Source organism: Cyprinus carpio, chromosome B5 (genome assembly GCF_018340385.1).
Source record: "Cyprinus carpio isolate SPL01 chromosome B5, ASM1834038v1, whole genome shotgun sequence".
Classification (NCBI taxonomy): domain Eukaryota; kingdom Metazoa; phylum Chordata; class Actinopteri; order Cypriniformes; family Cyprinidae; genus Cyprinus; species Cyprinus carpio.
Window position 1 is genome coordinate 12,328,703 of NC_056601.1, and position 18,141 is coordinate 12,346,843.

The following is an 18,141-nucleotide window of genomic DNA, read 5'->3' on the forward strand; positions in this document are numbered from 1 at the left end:
TATAATGTCCAATACTGTTTTTTTTTTACACTGAACAATATTATTTATTTTAAAAAAAGGGTAACTATCAGTGATTACAAAACATTTCCTCAATGTATAAAGGTCTCCACATAAAGGCCTATGTTGATGCTTAATTTAATAAAATACAGAAATAATATAACTGCAGCACTTTCCAGTTAAGTACAGTTTTGTATCGCTTGGAAAAGTTCTGAAAAAAGACAAAACATTTTATTTTGTTTTGGAGTTTGTTTGTATGGTATATGACCTTTATAAAAGCATACATAATGACGATTATACTTCAAGGTTTGTTTGAAAATCTTTGGATTAACACTGAATACTGAAAAAACTACCATTCATTTTGTGAGGATTTACATTGATCTGCAAAGTAGCATCAATTAGTATAACTACATACTGTCCTTATAATAATTATTAACTGACCAGGAATGGAACACTGTTTTTATATTAACCAGAGTTACCATAGAATTACAAAAACTTAATTCACAAGTGTCTTGATAACTATTTATATGATTATTCCATATACTATTCTTTTGCAGGTATAGGCTCAGCTATGAGTGTGTGTTTTCTCCTGAAGTCAGACCTCACTTGGATGGGCAGAAAGGACAGGAGTTATTCTTGCTGGTCTTGAGCCAAACACTAACACACTAAAGAAAAGGAGAGAAAAACAGTTATTAGAAAACAGACAAGGCAAATAATGTGCCTTAAATGTATTTTGTGAAGGTTACACACTCACTTCTTTGTGCATGGTATGGGAGCACTTGGTGTTGTACTGGCTTCCAGCATCCACAGGATTCTGACACATCAAACAAAATTTCCGGGTAGAGGACTGACAGAGACAGAGAAAAAGAGTGTATATTTATATGGTTAAAAAAAAAAAAAAAAAAAACGAATGACCAAAGTATTTAAAGGTATTCTAATACATTCAAAAAATCTGAATACTTGTTTTCCTGGTTGGTTTATGGATATACCTTAGGAAATTATAGTTTTATAAGTATTATAGTTTTACCCTACTGTAAAATATAATAGGGTTTTGTAACGAGATTATAAAACAGTAATAATTTTTGTTAATGTGTTTTAATTTTTTGTTACAATATGCCCAAAATATTTAATATCCTGTAATATGGGGTTAATTTGTCTCTTTAAAAAAACAAAAAAACAAACAAACACTTTTTGTCTTATTTAAGCTAATAGCATACATCCTGAATTAGGCATATTAGTTTTACCTTTGATACATTTCTCCTTACCAAGAGAACAACTTCAGTATAAAAGTGGCACAGCTTACCCTACACTCCCCTATAGTTCTGAGGATTTTGTTAACTGTGATTTAAGGAAAGGGGTTTTAAGTTGAATTCTACCTGCGGAGGTCTTGTGTGGAAGACCTGAGAAACTGGGGGTTGGAAATGAGGCCTCATGGGATGCGGTGGCTGGGCTACAGGACGCTGAATCGGACCAAATGAAGCAGGAAAGGCTCTTGCTCCAGATGGAGGTGCTATAGGCCCTGGAGGCTATAACAGTGATAAAGTTAAAAATGATACGGGCAATGCACAAAACGAAACGAACAACAGAAACACATTATGTATGAGTGATATAAGCACTTTTTGATTACACACCGGTTTTTGGTTCTGTGCAAGTCTCAGTGCAACTTGCTGAGTAAGATCATCAATCGACATGCCAGCCATAGTACCACGCTCACTCTTGATTTGCTGTAGAACACGTGTCAACTGATCTCTAATGCAGACAAAAACCGAGATCAGTTACAAAAAGTTACTAAAAATGTACTTGGAAGGAAAAAAGCTCATCAAAAAACTGTGTGATTTCAGTACCTTGTGCATTGTGGGAAATGTGAGCCCAGTCTTTCCAGCAGCTTGTCCAGTTTTCCTGCTGGCGCAGGATTGGAGGGAAGGGGCTGGGGGGAGGAGTTACGAGCTGACGTGGATGGCATGAATGTTTGGGGAAGGTGCACTGCAGCTTGGGGTTGAAAACTGGCTCTGTGATTATTTGGCAATACAACAAAGGCACCTGCTGAGGCAGCTGGAACACCTACATGTGTCTGTGGTAGGATCTGTGGGGCTGGTGTGACAGGCGCATGGGACGAGGTTTGAGGCAGGGAGATCTTTTGCATGGTTATTTGAGGGGCAGGTGCATGAGCTGTCATGGGGACATAAATGTTTGGAACGTGTGCAGATTGTGGACCTGTCGTGATGGGTAGGTATGGTGTGGTTTGAGGAGATGGGGCAGAAAGTGGCGGTGTGGCCCTTTGGGGTGGTGTGATTGAGGAGTGGAGTTGTGGGTGAACTATAGGAGGAGAAGTTGAGGTAGTCGGCAGACCACTGTTGAAAACGGGATGGGATGCAGGACTCTGAAGTGGACTCATTATCATCTCCAATTCGGAAAACCAAAAATAAGTGATAAATACACAGAAAATATACATCACTCAAATACTCAAAAAACTTCTAAACTAAAACTATGCAAAAAATAATGATAAAAAAATGAAATTTAAAAATAGTCACATTAAATTCACAAAGCATAAATATAACTGGATAATAGGCCGTGTTTCGAACTGTAGAAAACCAGCTACTTTAAAATGGCTAGTTCATCAACTCTCTACCAGATTATCAGTTCAACAACAGCATGGCATATGCAGGGGTTAAAGCAAACCGGGGGCGGGGCAGTGCAATGACTGTGGCAACTTTAACATTTGAAAGGATACTATGGCAAAGTTATTGCTTTCTTTATTCAAACTGATTTTCTTTTTCATGAATATATGGTTGACCTGAAGAATGAAAGCTTATCATACAATTGGAAAATTAAGAGCTATATCACAGCTTATCGACACAAGTAAAAATATCAAAACCAAGAAATTACATAATTGTATTGAACAACACTGTTAAAATACATAATGTAATATGCCTATACATAATATGAACATAACCAACTTATGTACATTATGTATTAAAACAAATACCTGCAGAGGGCGCCAACGGCCTGGTGACGTTTCACTTTACAGCAATTAAACAATGTTTAAATTTTAATATTTGGCCACATGAAGAAACTTTTATTTTGAAATTGCGATGTACAATACATGGCATATTTAGACATAGGTTGATGTATTCTCTTGTGTTGGCAAAGGTTTATAAATGATTTACGTTACAAATCTAGTGAGATAATGCACACTGTTTTTCCAGATTAACATTAATTCAAATTCACACCATATACAGAGGAAGAGTTTAGTCCCTTTCACACATACAGTCTTTACTAGTAAATTACCATTAATAGATCATGTGTGAACAGGAACTTTTCAAAAATCCCGGTAAGTTTGTTCTGGCAACCATATGGTTCTTATGGAGATGGCATGATTACTCTGAGCTGTTTACAAAGCTCCACTGCTTTATAATTAGCTTTTCTATGTAAATATGCACTAGATGGACTTCTCTGACCATTGTGCCTCGCAGCTTTTTGTCACACTTCTCCATTCATCAGCTGCGACTCCGCAATTGGATACTATTATGCGCATCTCATGTTTATAAGAGCAAAACATTCTGATTGGCTAGTAATGTTAGTTTGGTTGAGAGTGAAACCTGCTCCTCTCATACCATTGGTAGGCGAACTCATTGACTCGAAAGTGATATCAATCAACAAGATTTTTTTTTTTAAATGTAGGATTTTTTTTTTCCGCAGCCAAACGCTGCATGCCGGAAATTAGGCACGGTGCTGGAGAAATTTAAGCCCTGCATATGCCATCATATGGTGGGTGCAGTGAGAATTTTTTTTTTGAAAGAAATTAATACTTCCATTCAGCAAGGACACAGTTTGATCAAAAATGACATTAAGAACATTTACAATGTTGCAAAAGATTTCTATTTTAAATAATTGCTTTTCTTTTGAACTTACTGTTAACCAAGGAATCAATAAATGTGTATCATGTTTATTTTTTTTATTTTATTTTTTTTTTACATTGATAAGAAATTATCCTTGAGTACCAAAACAGCAAATTAGAATGATTAGAATGAAGGATCAAGTGACCCTGAAGACTGGAGTAATAACCGTTACAAAATTAACATGACAATGTAAAAAAAAAAAAAAAAAAAAGAAGAAGAAGAAGAAGCTGTACCATCACAGGAATAAATTGTATTTTGAAATATTGTTTTCAGTTGTAATAATACTTCCCAATATTATTGTTTTTACTGAATTTTAGATCAAATAAATGCTGCCTTGGTGAACACAAAACATTTTCAAAAACATCCAAAAAATAAAAAATAAACTTTTGAATGGCAATGTACTTCCAACCCTTGGCCATACAGTATATGAATAAACAGACACTTACTGTAGGCACTGGTGGAAGATATGGGAGCGCGACTGAACGCAAACTGTCCAGCTGTTCACCTCTCTGCAGGAGTTGATGGTTTTCATTAAACTTATTCTGTGAATGAAAAACAGAAGGACAGAGTGAGAGATGCTGCTAACTCCCTTCAACTGTAATCCACCTATATTAGCTCCTCCCCTCACCTTTAGTCCCACCAGATTGCTGCGGATGATTGCTACATTCTGCTCCCACCTCTGCCGCTGGAGCAGGTGGTTCTGGGAAGGATTTAATCTGTCCAGTATAAGCACAAATCCAGAATGAATCATATCACCTTTACGCATTCAAGCATATTGCACATGCACACCTCTCAACACACATTAATTTACACACAATACCTGAGAAAATTCAGATATTTTTCAGCATCTGCAATCCAGTCCTCCACTTGAGAAAGTGCAAGCTCTTTCTGCATCTCTAACACAGCTATCTGCCCACACGGACACAGGCAAAAATACACAGTCAGACAGTAATATACATGATTCATTACACTGTCTGTGAGATTTCTAGAAGATGTTTGCTGTGAAGGTCAGCATTTACCTCATCTTGAAGAACAGTCTGACTGGCCTGCTCTGCCTCTCTGCAGAGTGTCTCCATTTCCACCCTCAGGTCAGCTATTTCCTGCTCCCAGGACAGCCTGTCACATACACATGCACAAATAAACAGATAAACACAGATATAGAGACATTGTAGGTATTTCTTTTATGTTTTTAATTTTTTACTTTTCTTGATTCTGTTCCTCAATGAGCATCTTGAGTTTCTTTTCTGCGTCCTCCAGCTCCTGAGCCAGTCTAAAACACACACAAATCTTATTTAAAGTCAATGACCCATCCAATATTATATGCATTCAACAAAGACGCATAAAATTTATCATTAGTGACCAAAAGACATTTATAATGTGAGTTATTTAAAAAAAAAGAAAAGAAAAAATGCTGTTTTTTTTAAGTTTATATGCAAAGAATCCTGAAATAAATGTATCAGTTTCCACAAAAATATTAAGCAGCACAACTGTTTTCAACATTGATAATAATAAAAGTTTCCAGAGCACCAAATCGACATATTAAAATTATTTCAGAAGTATCATGTGACGCTGAAGACTGATATTAGTAAAATTCAGCTTTGCTATCAAAGAAATTAATTACATCTTAAAATATATTAAAATAGATTTTAATATATTTTAAGATGTAATTAATTTATTTGATGGCAAAGCTGAATTTTGTGATAATATTACTGTTTTTATAGAACAGTAATACTGTTCTATTACTGAATTTTGTGATAATATTACTGTTTCACAGGAGTTCTGATCAAATAAATGCAACCTTATTGAGAATAAAAGGCTTCTTTTAAAAACATAAAAAAAAAAAAAAAAATACTTTTGAATAGGAGTGTATATTTTGCCCCAAGCGCACAGCTGGATTTGAAAAATTACCTTGTTTTCTTGTCTTCCATCTGCTCTTTCTCTGAACTAAGCTCTTGCCGCTTTACCATGAAGTTTTTCCGTGTGGTCTTACTGCTATTCAGCTCCAATTTAACTTGCAAAGACTCAATTTTTTCAATAAAACCCTATACAAAAAAAAAAAAAAAAAAAAACTGACATAACAATAAAAATGATGTAATACCAGAGGCTTTTGACTAAGATTCTTCTGCACAAAGTAGCATTCCCAAAGGAGATAAAGCACTGCTATTCTAATAACCATGTGTAAATCTCAGAACCTCTACAGATTGGATATAGTGGTATTTTCTTTATGTAAAAATATGATGCTGAACCTGGTACTGATGATTTCTGTCATCTCTTGTCTTTTCCAGACAGTGGACATTGAGGTTGTGCTCCTCCTGCTCCACTGCATGCTGCTTCATAAGAGTCTCATACTGCTCAATACTGCAGTCTTCTAAAGCACGCTACAGAGAAAGAGAGAAAGTTAGACATTAGGGTCTGAAAATCTGAGAATATTCTGAAAATTATTATTCCAGGAAATAAAGAGAATAAGAAAACAACAGCAAAACTAAATATTTACTTCGAACCCAGAACATTACTACAGAACAAACTTCTGTAACACATTTATAAATCCTACAAACAGTTAAACAAAAAAGCACAGGGTTCCAAGGCTGATTTTTTTTTTTTTTTCAAATTTATAAAACAAGTTGAACATTTTTTTGCTACAAATCTTTCAAAAGAACAATAACAAGGTTGTTCTGTCCAGCAGTACAAGGCTGAAGTCTCTCTCACACATAAATACTGGTTACACTGTCATGCAAACCCATAACAAATCTAAAGCAAAACACGTTTTGGCCAATTTATAAGCATTACAAGGACCACTTCAGAAGTCCTTACAAGTAACTGTTCGTCATGTTTCACTGTATTTGTGAGGATATTTTCAAATGTGCCGTTCGCTAGCATAGCTTGCATACACACACACACACACACACACACACACACACACACACAGAGGTTTCCCTGTTGTATGGAGACCAACTTTATGATCATCACCTGTGGGGGACCACTCTTTCTAAAGGTTTTAGAGGTCTGAAAAATATGGAAAACCATTGCCTATACATGACTTTAAATGTCTGAACTGATGAGATAAAGACTTGACCATGTTAAATTGAGTGAACATGCCTGATATGGACCTTATTTGGATATTATTTTCATAATACACACTTTCCCACTTGATTTGTGGGGACCTTGCAACAACATTATATTAGTAATGACAAAAGCATTTATAACAAGTTAATCAGATGCTTTTGACCAATTGCACTTCTACAATTAAGTAAAAAGAAAAGATACAGTAGTAGTAGAAAATAGCTTAGCTGTTCCTAAGTAGTGGTTGTGATGGGATGAATCCTGCAATTGGTGACAGTGATGCATAGATTCACTCTTGCATAGAACACCTAGTGTTCTGTATATAGTCATCGTCACAACATGCAGAATTTTTGGTTTGATTGATTGATTGACTGATGTTCATAGGTTTCACAGGAATAGCAGTGTGATTGAAGTGTACCGATAAAGAAGTGAAAAACTTCTCTATTCACATATGAAGGATTGAAATTGTAGTGAACTACTGGCTGGATATTTTCCAACCCATGTTAAACCTACAAGTGAACCCTTTAAACCTTTCCACTTTAAATTATTTTCTTTAATTGTAGTGATTTAAGTGTATGTCCACAGCCAACCATCAACTAGTTCCCCTGATAATTCTTAAGGCCCATTCACACCAAGAATGATAACTATAAAGAAAACTATATCAGCATCCACACCAGTGGACAATATTGTCTGTTTATTCTAAGCGCACGCTCGTCTGTCGCTTTCAATTCTCCAGCTCGTTACAGCAGGATTGATTCTGATTGGGTGTCACTGTTTTTATCATTCATCAACTGGAAAAAAAAAATCCTCTGAAAGGGATCTCAAAGATATTGTCTCTCTGTGCCTTGATTGTTTTAGCGGTGGCATGGACTGTGCTATTCTTTAATATTCAGAATGATTTTTAGATCTATATCTTTATTGTTAACATCCTTGGTGTGTGATATATAAATCTACTAATAACTACTAAATAAACCTCAAGACATCAAATAATTTAATTTGCTGAATGTAACTTTTAATGAGTTCAACTTTACAAATGTTTACAAAGTCAAATAAACCCTGCAAATAAATTATATTTATATTAAAATGTATTAAAAAAATGACTGAGACAGAACATAAACAAAAAAGGTCAAAAAAGTTAAAATTGTTTAACAAGTTTTGCTATTGCATTCAAGCTTGTGGCCTTCATCAGACATCTTAAATCATACAGCAATCTTGTTTAATATGGCAACAGCATATTTGTCACCCATGTCCTCTGTTGGACACTCCCATTGCTTATTTTTTAACCTGTGACAAATATCTTTTCAGGTGTCCCACTGGCCAATATGCGTGGATGTAAATTATTGTTGAATAAATAAATTCTTATTTTAAAATAAATAAATCATTATAATTTTTTGTTATGCTTCACACTTTATTTGAAATGTCATTTGCAATATAGGTTTCTGATGAAAGCCACAAGCTAAAAAGCACTGGTCTTACAATAAAGTTGTTTAACATCCTACAAGTTATGCTGGAGTTTTGACCTCTTTGGATACAGCGTAGGTATTTCTGGCACAACTTCACCTACCTCAAAATTCAATGGAAGAGAGAAAAAAGGCTATTCTAAAAAAAAAATAAAAATAAAAAAAAAACTGCCATACCAGAGAGTTGGTAATCTTCATATTATTTGCACTGCAAACTCTTTTTATAGGCTGTAATACGGTTATATATGAAGAATTTCACGTTCTTCCAGTCCCGGTTCTTTAGAGCTTCTGGTTCAGCCTTTAAACACTTCTCACAGTCACTCTTTCCTGGTACAGTAAAAGATGTGATGAATCGCATCATGTGCCTTTCCACTGCCTGCACCTCTGTCTGCTGCCAGGGATTTTTCTTATGGGTAGTTTGACCTAAAGTGGTGAACAAAAAATTAACAAGATAAATAAGGGTGTGTGCTGGAATTCCGATCCAAAGTTATGAATCTTAAACTAGTATTTATATGATCAGCATATTATTTTAAATGACAGTAAAGTTACTTGAAATTGAGCTGCTTCTACAGTACAAGTAACATAAGTTTTTACTATGCATCTATTCACTCAATAACTGCTCTAGGGGTCAGTTATAGTTGATGATTTAATTATTAAAACAGCCAAAGTTACTAGTCCCATTTAAAGTACCTAGTAGATTTAAGCAACAACAAAGTAACCTTAACAACTACAGATGGGTTTCTGAGAATTGTAATCTTGATAAAAATCAGCATTTAGTGATTTAGGGGCTCATGTATAAATCTTTGCATAGATTTCATCCTTAAAACCAGATTTTGTTCAAAAGATGTCAATACCGTAATCAATCGTAATTAAAATTAATTATCAATTAATCGTTACCCTTTATACTGCCAGATGGCATACAGTCAATGGCATGACAGGATGTGAAATTGCCACTCAAAACTCTAGCTTCTTCATCTGAATGAAACATTTAAATAAGTCTAAATAAAAGGCTAGTAGCAGGAGTTGTACAATGAATCATTGTGATTATGATCATTTAATTAAATGAAACGAGCACACCGTAGTTATGTTTGGGATCATATTACTTTTAATAAAGGTTATTGTTGGCTGTTTAACAGAGATCGCTAAAAGTGCTGTTTTCAAATGGTATCATGATGCTCGTTGTAGTACTGTATTTTAAAACACAATCACAACATTTACAATTAACATTATCGCCATCTTAAGTAAAATGTGAATTTGTTTCCTTATTTCCTTATGACCATGCACATCTAGTCAGTAAATCTGGTTCCGTGATTACAGTTAAATCGCCATCACCTGCTTTCAAATGGAGCGGCATTTAATATACAGAGCCGTAGATCACTGACAAGCTACGCAATATCGCATTCATTATCGCAGATGAATCGCCTTCGATAATGTATGCGATATTGCGTAGCTTGTCAGTGATCTACGGCTCTGTCTATTAAATGCCGCTCCATTTGAAAGCAGGTGATGGCGATTTAGCGGTAATCAGGGAACCGGCTTTACTGACGAAATGCGTGTGACAATCACATGCGATATATCGCCCAGCCCTACTTGGAAATCATTACATTAAAATTCTGAATACATGGCCAGGTAACTCCCCGGATCTTAATCCAATGGGGAACCTATGGTCAATCCTCAAAAGCTGATTGGACAAGCAGCAGCCCACAAATTGTGATCAACTCCATACACTAAGGCAAGAATGGAAAGCCTTCAGTCAGGATTTGACCCAGAAACTGGTATCCATAAGTGAATTACAGAGGCCATGAAGGGTCAACACTGTAAATATTGACTCTTTGCATATTTAGCATATTTCAATGCCCATTATGTGCTGTCTGAGGAGAGGACTCTGAGCTGAGAATATGGCCCGAACCTAGAGTACTCCCCCATATCGCAGGCTGGGACAGAAATAGTCAAGAGTTGAGGTGGTCGAAGGATACTGGAAAACTGCCATATGGACAGAGGTGAGCTGGCTATATATAATAGGTCTCCTCTCATACTAATTGGGTAGATTATCTGAACGTGCTCCTCTAGAATTTGTTAAATTAACATAATTTTGTGACTATGCAATGTTTATACATCAGGCCACTGGCCTGAGGCATGGAAATTGGGAAAATTCTTGGAATGGGCTATTCCTGCTACTGCCACATTTGGGTCATTCTAGTTTAATTTGTAGACTGACAGTGCATCTTCAAAAAAGCTTCAGACATAAACATTACTGACATAAAAAAAAATGTGTAGAGAGTTCACCTTGAAAACAAGGCCTCACAGCACTGGCTCCTGAAGGTGGCGGTGGTGATGGTGGTTTTTGTCTTTTGGGTGGTGGTGGCATATCATTCCTCTCGGCAGGAGTAAGTGCCTCCTCTGCTATTGGTTCTATGGAAAATTATAAAAATATTATCAATTTCAATATTTTCAGAAAGATATACTTTACATGTACTATACAAGGCAGATAATACATAATCTATGTAATTTGCAGTACTAATAGTTTTAAAATATAATTAGTGCATAAATATGCAATAAACCATTAAGTGTGCATCTGTTCATCATTGCAAGTATAATTGAACCACATAATATTAAATTAATGAATGGGGAATCTTTCATGTAATTTTTATTGTCTATTCACTGATATTGCTCATGAAGTTTACTTTGAACTGTGTAGCCTGCTCAGGTAAAGTGTTTGGTAGTAATACAAACCATAAGCAGCAGATGAACAATGTCCCTCTTGTATTATCCTGTCTTCATCACTTTCCAGAACTTTTTCTGTTGAGGCCAAACAAAGTACAATTTAAAGTGATTTAGCAGAAATTAATATATATAGTAAACACAGAACAAGCAAACAAACTAAAAAATTTACTAAAACACACCATCAGGATCTATCACAATTTCATCCAAGTTCTTGCCATGGAACTCAGCTAATCTTCCTTGTTCGAGAGCCATTAGGACTTTGCAGATTTTGGCGAGTTGCAGGGTCTTCTCAGGGAGTAGGCAGAATTCACGATTCATTTTTATATCATGTCCAAGAAAGTTTGCAAGCTGGTCCATCTCCGTTTCTGTCATATTCAGCACTGTTGAAAGGACTGCAGCATGCTTTCGCAGTCTGGTAGATGTCAGTGATTTGGGACACTTTGCACCACATGCCTTTGCAAAGCCACGGAGGCAGTCTGACCCTCGGAAATGTGTCATGGCTTCTGGTTTTGCAAACATGTAAACATTGTCTTTTAGAACTCCACAAGGCTCTCTCTGCTTAACAAGGAGTTCTAAGGAGCACAGCATTTTTGGAGTCAGAAGAATTGGAACTGGTTGACCACACTTTCCCATGGTGATGATCCTTGAGATGTGCCTGCAGAGTTTTTTTTCTACTTCGGACAGTGCCCAGTCCACATCCTCATGTGGATCAGAAGTGTCTCTTGAAAAAAATGCAGACAATGTCATGCAGGCCACCTCTCCTCCCCTGCGCCGGTTAAAGAGAATTATCTGGGCTAGACAAACCTTTGCCAGCTCCATCCAGGCTTTAGTAGAGGAACTTTCAGAGAGTGATTTGTACCACTCACCTTGCACTTGACTGAGATATGTGTGCATTTTCTGTACATCTTCAGCAAAGGGTATGAGAGCGGGCACATTCCACTTTGCTTCCCTAATATTCCTCAATGCCGTGTCTAAGATCATTTCGTTCCACTTTTCCTGATGGACATCTTGAAACTCACTGGCATTCTTCACTCGTTGTTTGTCGTTTGACATTAAGCCCTGAGCTTTTAAGAGTTTGCTTACTTGAAGCAGAGAATTCCCAAGCTTTTTTGCAAGTGATGGAATCATGAACTTGTCAGATTCATACCCACATGTATACTTGACAGCTTTGACAGTCTCCATGTACTTCTTTGGATTTACACAATCTTCCATTGTTTTTAAGGAGGTGACTCTTCTAGCATTGTGAACCAACCTTCCCAATTCTCGCATCTTCTCTCGCACACACTGTTTATTCTTGGCTGTTAGTCCACCTATGTTTAACAAATGCTGACCAACATCAATAATTACCTTGTCTTTTTTTATTATATCTGTGATTGGGTCAAGATTCATGACACTAATTACTTCCCATAGTTGTTTAGTCATGTTTGAAGGCACAGGCCCTGTGTATATACACATCGACTGAACACGGTTTTTTCCTGGTTTGAGGGGGACCGATTGAGGTTGAAGTATACAAGTGCGCATATGTCGCCACAGGACCTTTCTTGCAAAAAGTCCTTGACAGTATGCACAATGCATGAAATCTTTCCCCTGCGCTTCTTTGGAGGGTCGTTTATATGGCACTAGTTCCCCCTTTCCTGATTCCATAACAGCTGCATTGTGAACATAGTTTCCTCTGTTGCGAATATAATCTAGCTGTTTTTTTCTCTCCTTGGAACTCTTTGGAAAGCTTAGCGCTTTAGCCACATCAGATTCATTTGCGTGTGAACTTTCTAGATGCCTTGCCATCTTAGCATAAGGCTTACAGCAATACAGGCAGTAATGTCTCTTGTTGTACACTCTACTAACACCTCTTTTTTGGTACGCACTAACAACTACGCCTTCTATTGCATTCTGACTTGAACATGGTTCTTCTGTTCCAGATGCTTCAGATGAAAGGCTGTGCATTTTTTCTGGTGTTGCTGTGTCACAGTCAAGGGAACTCAGTGAGCCAGAATCATCAACATCCAGTTCATCATAAAGAAGCTGAAGTTTTGTCTGGTTTGGTATAAGATTAGCATCACTGTCAAAGTCACTTTCAGAAGTAGTATCTGTAAAGTAATAATCTGAACTCTCTGGTGTAGAATCAAAGAGTTCATCAGAATCTTCAAGATCTTTGTCTTTCATCTAAAATGATAATGATTAGAAATGTCAGAGTTAATTAATTGATTAGTAATTTAACAGACATCAATTGGTAACTGCTGTGATAATTAATTGTTCGGGAACATTAATTAAAAACCAATTACATGCTTTTGGCCTTAAATAAAGGTGATTCAAAATTCTTGAAATTTTTGATCTATTGTAGTCCAAATGATTTATCATATAATAATATTTTAATATTTTACAGTAGAATATATAATAATTATATTATATAATATTAGATTTTACATAATCGCTAAGTAACTGATGTTGAAAGATTTCAGCTTGAAGCAAAAGCCCTATTCAATACAAAATGCCAACTTACAATTATGCTTTTAGTTGGTCTCAGTCTTGGTACAAAAATCTCATTTTCATTTTGGAGCTGTGTCACAATCTGTAAACAAAAAGCAAAAGTATAAACAACAATTTACATTATTATGGTATTTGACACTTAAATATATACATTTGTTCTTAAGGTTAAATATGCTTGAAACACCACTGAAACATGACAGTGAGAAAGAGGGGACTTCTAAATCGTTAGTGATAAATGTGAACATACTTGTTGAGGAGAGTTATTTTGACCAGTAGCATCATTCATCTGAGTCTGTGACCTGGGGGAAGGATCAGAGTCACCTTCTGCCTTGGTATTAGCAGCAATGCTGGTCATCTGTAAAAGACAATGGGGAAAGACAGGAGATAAATATGATGTAGATGCTGCATGACGTCCGAATACAATGACTAAAAAGTGTGCTGTGGGAAAGTCATGAGTATCCATTATAAAGAAACCCTGTGAATGATAAAACTGACCCTAAATATAAGACTATGACTAACATATTGCAACAATACAAGCTATTCTGAACACAGTGTGTGCTGTGCAACATACTTGTGTTCTCCATGGGTAGTCTTCTCCTCCATAATCATATGTAATTTCTTCTCCTTCTTTAATGTCATTCAGGGCAAACAAACAAAGATGTATCTTTCCATTCACATAAATTTTCCTCATCTCACAGTTTGGATGTTTGTGGTCATCATTAACTATTCGCCCAAATGATCCATCTTCTCTAGAGGCATCAATATAAAAATATGAAAACAAGAAAAGGATAAATACATGTATTATAATATATTATCACAAATCAGTGCCTCATTTACTATAATATAGTGTAAAAATATAGCTTTGGTGCAACTTGAATTCTTACCACCATGTTTTCCCTCTCCACTTAAACTCAAACATAAATGCAGCACTGGATGTGTGGTAACGTTTTCTTCTGTTCTGCAACTCTGCATCGTTTATTATATCTCCCCTATATTCAACAACAAATTCATCTTTGCAAATGGAACCCTTTGCAAATAGACCACGCCCTGCAAAATACATAAAAAAAGGAAAACCTATTGATTTAAAACATCATGAATTAGTCTATGAAAATAAATGCTACAAAATAAAAAAACATCTTGTTTAAAGGATACCAATTACACACACTCTAAAAAAAGACATCAACAGTTGGTGGCTGATTAAAAATATGCTGCAACCAGGTGCCTATTTTTAATGCACATATGACAGTAATTAACCAATAAATCACAGCAGACACCACCTTACCTTTCACTGCATTGATATACTTCACCACTAATTTGAATGTTTTGTCAGTCTTTGAGACAACATGATGCATGGCATCCTTAAGGGAGCTGATTCGTGATGACTGAAAGAAAAAAAAGTGTGAAACTGTGAACTACTGTGAAAAAAGGGGGACATGAAGAATAAAACTAGAATTTTCAATAAGCAGATAAGAATCCTGTTGTAAATGTAACACTGTTCTGTATTATAGTTACGTAACATTAATTACAATGTTATCATAATGTATCGATAAAAAACAGTTCAGTTAAATATCTGACACAATGCTAGCCTTGAGGGCATCAACACAACTCAATTAATTTCATATAATCCCAGGTAGCCTTGGGCAATTATGTAACTACTGATTTGAACCTTATCCCAACTACTGTACTGGACAATATCACCACACAAACCCATGTTTATTTGAACTACTGTCATAACATTTAAACATTCATAAGTTTAAAAGTTTAAAGGGGTCATATGACGTTGCTAAAAAGAACATTATGTTGTGTATTTGGTGTAATGCAATGTTTATGCGGTTTAAGGTTCAAAAAACACATTATTTTCCACATACTGTACATTATCGATGCTCCTCTATGCCCCGCCTTTCTGAAACGCGTCGAATTTTACAGAGCTCATCGTTCTGAAAAGCGAGGTGTACCCTGATTGGCCAGCTATCCAGTGTGTTGTGATTGGCCAAACTCAACAAATTCTTTAAATATTAAAAACATACTTACAGGCTGTGAGTCAATAGTGCCAGACTGTCCTCAGCCTTTGAGCACAAACGCATTGTAGGCTACTCTGCAGGTTCAGGAAACAGTTCTCCATTAAATGTGCAGCACACATCTGAATATTTGTAAATACAACTTAAACACTGATTTCTAGTTGTGTCCTCTTTTGGAAGGCCAAACAAAGTAGTTTCGCTTTCATAATGAAACACAGCGACTCAACATGGCAGCGGCAACAACAATAGTACATCGAGAATAAAAGTAACGTCTTCTTTCTTTACGAGAACATTTGGGCGGTGTTATGCACATCTTCCCACACAGTGACGTAGATGTGGGGGAGTGTTTAAATGAGGCGTTTTAGGAGGGCGTGGACAAGTCTTAACTTATCTCTTTGGATTTGAGACTTTAGTCTTTGCAACTTTACAAATATTCTTTATGCACCAAGAGCTTGTAACACTCCAAAGAGAAAGGAAAAATTTAAATCGCATCATATGACCCCTTTAATCATTTTTTCATTCAAAGCTACTCACCAATTCATTGCCCCCCCACCCATGTTTTCTATAAATTCACTTAAATGTAAAAACAAATACTGATCTTCAATTCTACATATAATCCCCACCCCCCTCAGATTGACCTGACAAGAAATATGAAGAAATGTAATTTTTTTAAATAATTGTAATAATATATTATATTTAACATTAACATATAAAATTTTAAATGTTAAAATTTCTTGATATAAAATAACCTACCCCTACCAGTGCTAACACTAACTAGACAAAAAAAAAAGAGAGAAAAAAAGACTAATATTAACAGAATCACTCCATTAGCAGCCATTCAGGCTAAAGATTTGACAAGACTCTTCAGTTTAAATTATGACTCTGAGATCGCTAGTTTGAAAAACATAGAAACATTTCATGTCTCACAACAGTTAATTAGTGCTAACTAGCTACCTATTTATATCAAATTAACCTCATTGGTTGGATACATATGCTTACCTTGTGTTTCACTTTTTATCCTCTGCAAAAGTTCTTAGATCCTTAGTTGGCATCTCCTGCAAATAATCTTCTTCTTTGTTCTCCATATGTAGTGTCAATTTAACACTTACATTTTCATTTTTCTGCTGAAATTCTTGCTAACGGTGACTAGGAAGTGGGTTGTACCCAATCATATTTGGAATATTTGTGTGTGTGAAGAAGTCTGCAACTGAGCACCCCTTACACACACACCTCTACTGATACAAATGTAAAAAAAAAATTCACCAGCAACTTCAGAATAGCTCCTCTATTCATTTAAATGGGTTTCCCTTATGGGGACCTGATTTTTGGTCCCAATGATTTAACCGTTTTTTGTCCTCCCACTGTGACGATCATCAGAACACAAAAACACACACACACACACACACACCTGCAAACACACAAAACCAAAACTTACCATGTCTGATTCCCAGTTCTCATTTGTGTTTGTAGATCTGTCCTCTGTCCAGTCCTCCGTCTACGATTTGAGACAACAATCAAACTACATAAAACTAAATTTAAATGATCACTTTTGTGAAATGTGTCATTAGGAGGTTCTAAAGACCTGTATGGTTTGGCTTTGTGTTTCATTGCTGGGGATAAACCTGCTGTAATTGTATGCTTCAGCAGATTGATGTAATACTGCTGGGACGCTGCTCTCAGAGGACCAGGGCCCGGCTGATAGGCTCCATGGAGCAGGACCCGGCGGAATCACAGCAGAAACGGGATCCCTGTCAAGAGAAAGGGGACAGTCGTGTTGCTGAATCATTTTAAGTAACGTTAGAAACCATTCAAAACTGTACCTTAAGCTGTTTTGTAGTTAACTTACTGAATTAAGTCTTCATCTAAAGCCGAACTCCACTCGTTGTGTTTTTCACTTTCCATTGACAGGCAAACTCAGCGACACAAGACTCCGGATCTGAGATACAATACTGATATTCAAAACCTAAGCCGCAGTATGTTCATGAACTCGCCTTAATATATACAGACGATGCACTGGTTTTAAATAATTTCACAGTGGAATATGAGCGCCAAAAGCAGACTTAACAAAAGCGCAAGAAATTAACCAAAACTTACACTAAACATTCAAAGAGTTGGCCTTGATGGCCAAATGACATGCAGTATACTCAGTGTATACAGTATGTAATCTAAATAAATTAAATGAATAATGATCTTTTTTTAAAAAAAACGAAAAGAACAGACAACTGTCGCAACTTTCATGACATCATCTAAGCCTGTTTTACTTCCGAGACGTCACGTGACGTCGCACGTGTTCTTCTTCTGGCATTTTATGGCGGTATGTAGGTTTCACCTACAGGGCTGGAGTAATATCTCATTAATGTGTTATATATTTTAAGATGATTCAGTTCATTATATAGTAGGCTAGTGTTTTAAGTGTAATATTTCCTATGCCCATTTCTCTTCATTCTTCCAACAACTGTGAACAATTTCCCTTGCAGTTCTACAGAACAGTTTCTG

The 18,141-nt window shown here is 36.1% G+C and overlaps 1 protein-coding gene across 4 annotated transcripts; it reads right to left on the bottom strand.

The window, feature by feature from the left end:
* Positions 1 to 17: 17 nt before the first annotated feature.
* Positions 18 to 17,920, bottom strand: rnf214 (ring finger protein 214). Of its 4 annotated transcripts, XM_042724383.1 has the most exons (15): positions 17,492 to 17,920; positions 17,228 to 17,393; positions 17,081 to 17,140; positions 6,143 to 6,274; positions 5,805 to 5,938; positions 5,098 to 5,166; positions 4,916 to 5,012; positions 4,717 to 4,805; positions 4,525 to 4,612; positions 4,343 to 4,438; positions 1,842 to 2,404; positions 1,629 to 1,746; positions 1,374 to 1,523; positions 752 to 844; positions 18 to 662 (listed from the first exon to the last, which is right to left on the bottom strand). In XM_042724383.1, exons 1-15 carry the CDS (start codon positions 17,545 to 17,547, stop codon positions 600 to 602), a joined length of 1,974 nt encoding a protein of 657 aa, XP_042580317.1. In that variant the 5' UTR covers positions 17,548 to 17,920; the 3' UTR covers positions 18 to 599. The 4 variants fall into 4 exon arrangements, with proteins under 4 accessions (XP_042580317.1, XP_042580314.1, XP_042580316.1 ...); XM_042724380.1 differs by lacking the exons at positions 18 to 662; positions 752 to 844; positions 1,374 to 1,523; ... (7 more) ...; positions 5,805 to 5,938; positions 6,143 to 6,274 and adding exons at positions 8,596 to 8,839; positions 10,703 to 10,828; positions 11,150 to 11,215; ... (4 more) ...; positions 14,512 to 14,674; positions 14,910 to 15,009 and having other exon boundaries at positions 17,492 to 17,581; positions 17,740 to 17,920; XM_042724382.1 differs by lacking the exons at positions 18 to 662; positions 752 to 844; positions 1,374 to 1,523; ... (8 more) ...; positions 6,143 to 6,274; positions 17,492 to 17,920 and adding exons at positions 8,596 to 8,839; positions 10,703 to 10,828; positions 11,150 to 11,215; ... (5 more) ...; positions 14,910 to 15,009; positions 16,645 to 16,791 and having other exon boundaries at positions 17,228 to 17,297.
* Between the last annotated feature and the right edge of the window lie 221 nt (positions 17,921 to 18,141).

Bases quoted from the DNA above. Each gene is read 5' to 3' on its own strand.
- rnf214 (XM_042724380.1), bottom strand. From the start codon at position 17,547: ATGGAAAGTGAAAAACACAACGAGTGGAGTTCGGCTTTAGATGAAGAC. The intron at 15,010-17,080 runs GTAAGTTTTGGT...TTTTTCTTTCAG, and splicing joins AGAACTGGGAATCAGACATG to TCATCACGAATCAGCTCCCT. The intron at 11,216-11,319 runs GTGTGTTTTAGT...TGGCCTCAACAG, and splicing joins AATTGTGATAGATCCTGATG to AAAAAGTTCTGGAAAGTGAT.